At 46.6% G+C, this 4,143-nt stretch overlaps 1 protein-coding gene across 2 annotated transcripts in view; it reads left to right on the top strand.

Annotated features, from left to right (window-relative positions):
- The first annotated feature begins 853 nt into the window (after positions 1–853).
- LOC106804886 (ribosome-recycling factor, mitochondrial-like) overlaps positions 854–4,143 on the top strand; it is a 10,996-nt gene continuing 7,706 nt past the window's right edge. For both annotated transcript variants that reach the window (XM_014806274.1, XM_014806275.1), the window contains exon 1: positions 854–1,200. In XM_014806274.1, coding sequence (XP_014661760.1) covers positions 948–1,200 — 253 coding nt within the window. In that variant the 5' untranslated portion in view covers positions 854–947. The remainder of the gene's footprint in view (positions 1,201–4,143) is intronic.

The raw sequence follows: 4,143 nt of genomic DNA, 5'->3' as shown, positions 1-4,143 counted from the left end.
TCCTCTTCCTGCCCCCTACTGCTCCTCCATGACCTTCATTCGATCTCCATCACCTTCTCCGTTCCTCCTCCTCCTCTTCCTGCCCCCTACTCCTCCTCCATGACCTTCTTCATTCGATCTCCATCACCTTCTCCGTTCCTCCTCCTCCTCTTCCTGCCCCCTACTCCTCCTCCATGACCTTCTTCATTCGATCTCCACCACCTTCTCCGCTCCTCCTCCTTCTCCCCCTCCTCCCCTCCTCATCCTCCTCCTCTTCCTCCTGCCCTCTACTCCTCTTCCATTACCGTCTTCATTCGATCTCCACCACCTTCTCCGCTCCTCCTCCTTCTCCCCCTCCTCCCCTCCTCATCCTCCTCCTCTTCCTCCTGCCCTCTACTCCTCTTCCATTACCGTCTTCATTCGATCTCCATCTCAGGGGCAGGTACGTTTATGTAAACACAGGGTACATTATATGCTGAGAAGATACAGGTCTGGTACACTTGTGTAGACATATACCGTACGTACCTCGGGTACATATATCTGTAGTACGGGTACCTGATGCGACAACGACCCCTTCAGCTCCAATGCCAATGGGTCCCCATCATACCTATGCTTCCCACACTCAAGATATTGATCAGTAGATTGAGCCTATGAGCGAGAGCGCCATCTGTCGTGGAGTTTGCATGGCCCACTGATCTCTATAATATAATCGATTATATTATAGATTATACTATAGATTATATTATAGAGATCAGTGGCAATGGCCGCATCATGTCAAGATCTAATAAACATAATTTATTAGCTCTTGATGATTATGGGGTACGTTCCTGTTATATCTATATTAGTTCAAAAAATATCCGAGAGGTGTCACCGTTGTAGCACCGAATTTAATTGTGTTGTGGTTTCAGTCAATTTTGTTTCATTGAATCCTGCTAATTTATAGGGATTTTTCCAATAATGTTTACTTTATGGCCCGTGGGATACTATCACTTCTATCAAAGTACAGGTGTGCTTATGGATTTAGGTCGATTTCGTGTACTTCACCAGGATTGCGTGTATGGAGATGCCTAAAAACTCAACAGCTAGGCATGTCAATGACAATGTCATGCAGCACAACTGTAAATCCGTATTATTATCCTCATCATGGCAGCGTGCCTATACTGCTGTCACCCCGCGAATGCATAGTCCAAACGAGGCATTATGCCAAAGCCGCGAAGAAAGGTAAATTCATATGGATTAGTGTATGCAAATAAATCCTATAGTCTATACTTATACTATGACTATATGAGTTGTGCTGAGAGGGTCTATGAATATGTCCCCCAGGCCCTGGTCCAGGGTACTGCCGGAACGTACCCTGGGTACGATCCGGTATACCGGAACGTACCCTGGTACTATCTAATATGCCGGATCGTACCTCGCCTACTCCACTAACGAGTCTAGGGAGTCGCCTACGCCTACTCCCTAACCCTAACCCTAACCCAAGGTCAACACTAGCGGTGGCCCGGGGCCACCAAAATTTCAAAAAGTTAAAATTTGGTGGCTCGATCGGGCCACTAAAATTTCAAAGTGTCTATGTGATAAAAATAATTGTTTCTTACGTGCTAATCTCATTCAAAAGAGAGCGAGCAATTCGCAGAGCGAGCATGATCAAATGAACACAAATCAGCAGACACCGCGCCGGTCGCAATTTGCACTACACTGTACTGCACTGTATGTAATGTATATTGCTAGCTAGCTGTGCTAGAGCTCTAGCTCTAGCTGCATTCATGCAGGCTGCACAAAATAATGCATATATATCCATGTGCGCGCGTGCACTGTTTCGGATCCGAAGCGAAACTGCCAGCGTTCGAAAGTTCGTGTGCGAAAGTACGCGACGTGCAGTCACATATTTTGGAACAGTCCATTTTCATAAGGGGGTAATTTTTGCACATAAAAAATTTCCTCTTTTTATCGATTCAAATCTCAAAGGATGAATTTTGAGGAAAAAAAAAAATTTAATTTCATGCTTTGTGAAAGAGCGATTTAAAGGTAATTTTAGTTGTACCGGTGCGCTCTCTGATAGGTGGAAATTGGTTCGAAATACGTCAAGTGTTAATACACCTAGCGGTTGTCTCAGTACTGTAACTCAGATCCCAGGATACCTTTAAGTTACGCGCAGAGAATCAATATGGCGGCGACATATCCTGGTTGTTTTCACGCTGGCATAAGACGAGAGATCTACGTCTAACTATGGTCTAACAGCACTGCTTGCTGCACCGGGACGGTCAACGTAATCATGCGCTCGGCAGTTCTCTCAGTAACTCGATCAAGAGAGACATGATACAAGATTGCGTGGCACAGCTTTGCTGCTGATCCTGAGCGCTGCGCGCGGATGAAACGCGCAGTTCCGCGGGATATGCGCACGCGACCGCGGGGATGTTCAAGTATGAAGCGCTGTCCGCAGTGGAGACGTGCGCCAAATTCGAGGCCCGGCGCACGTCTCCACAGCGGTCAGCGGATGGTCTGTAGTTTTAGAAGATAACAATGAAGACTTTGTTCTAAATAAGAGAAATATACAGACCTTTGAATTTCTTGACTAGTCAGTCAAAGGGCTTGTTGAGGGTCCATTATGCACAGCTTCCAATTGAAATGGCCCATGAAATTGTCAAGTGGAATTGTAATTTTCGGAACCCCAAAGAAAATGTCTCCCTCTTATATGCACCCCCCCTCCCTGATCAATCATGCAATCAGGCGTAAACAATAACAGAGATGAAATTGTGTTGAGTTTATGGCTCTTGACGCCCGTGCATTGACGTACAAGACTGATGAAAGCACAGGCACTTGGAACGTCTCAATAAAAATAAATCTTCACACAATTTTTCACAATGATCGACCGCCTGTGTGCAAAATAGGTGAACGTATGTGAAACATATACGGTTAGTACTTACTGTGACATATTCATGACTAAATGACACCACTATAAATTGGTAAAATGTTCCATGCACCTTTACAAATGCTGAGAAATTACGAGGTTATCATCGCAGAACTCCCGACACCGCCCATCCTGATGTCACAAAGCTATATGTAAACAAACACGCCTGTTGCGAGGTGCGTGCCTCTATAGATATAGAAGAAGATATATCTTCTTCTATATCTATGTTGCCTCCGATATCCATTTCGAGGCCCGCTAAGCTAAGCATAAAGCGCGCGGGCAAGACGTCACACACACAGCTACGTTCATTCGCTAAAACAATCGAGTAGCGCGATTAGGGATTTTCGGAATTATTTAATTTTAAGAAAAACTTCAATGTTTAATGAATGACGCACTCGTTCACTTCCGAAAGAGGGTAAAAATTCCTAATTTTTTCACTTCGGTGCGAAATGCATCGGCCGGGCCTTTCATTATTCACGAAAAGCAAACAGTCTCGCCAAACCCCTACACGCAGTAACGGGTCACGTCATTGACGCCCCATTCATGCCCATCAACGAAGAAGGCGGGGCTTATTCTGATTACGGAAATGCGAAAATGCAACAGAAGGACCTAGCGCCGTGCGCTAAACAGCGTTTTATTTTCGTATTTGTGCCAAACTCTATCGTAGGAAACCGTTCTAGCCTAGCAGAATGCCCTAGTTCCCGAGATCGGCGATTTGGTGGTATCAGGTACTACAGATATGTACCCGAGGTACGTATATGTATACACAAGTGTACCAGACCTGTATCTTCTGAGCGTATATGTACCCTGTGTTTACATAAACGTACTTGCCCCTGAGATGGAGATCGAATGAGGACGGTCATGGAGGAGGAGTAGGGGGCAGGAGGAAAAGGAGGAGGAGGAAGAGGAGGAGGAGGATGGGAGAAGATGATGGAGTAGGGGGAGGAGGAGGAGGAGGGGAGCGGAGAAGGTGATGGAGATCGAATAAAGAAGGTCATGGAGGAGGAGTAGGGGGCAGAAGGAGGAGGAGGAGGAGGAGGGGAGAAGGTGATGGAGATCGAATGAAGACGGTCATGGAGGAGGAGGAGGGGGCAGAAGGAGGAGGAGGAGGAGGAGCGGAGAAGGTGATGGAGATCGAATGAAGAAGGTCATGGAGGAGGAGGAGGGGGCAGGAGGAGGAGGAGGAGGAGGAGCGGAGAAGGTGATGGAGATCGAATGAAGAAGGTCATGGAGGAGGAGGAGGGGGCAGAAGG

This window comes from Priapulus caudatus, unplaced genomic scaffold, assembly GCF_000485595.1.
Source record: "Priapulus caudatus unplaced genomic scaffold, Priapulus_caudatus-5.0.1 Scaffold91, whole genome shotgun sequence".
Classification (NCBI taxonomy): domain Eukaryota; kingdom Metazoa; phylum Priapulida; class Priapulimorpha; order Priapulimorphida; family Priapulidae; genus Priapulus; species Priapulus caudatus.
This window is presented reverse-complemented; position numbering and strand designations above follow the sequence as displayed.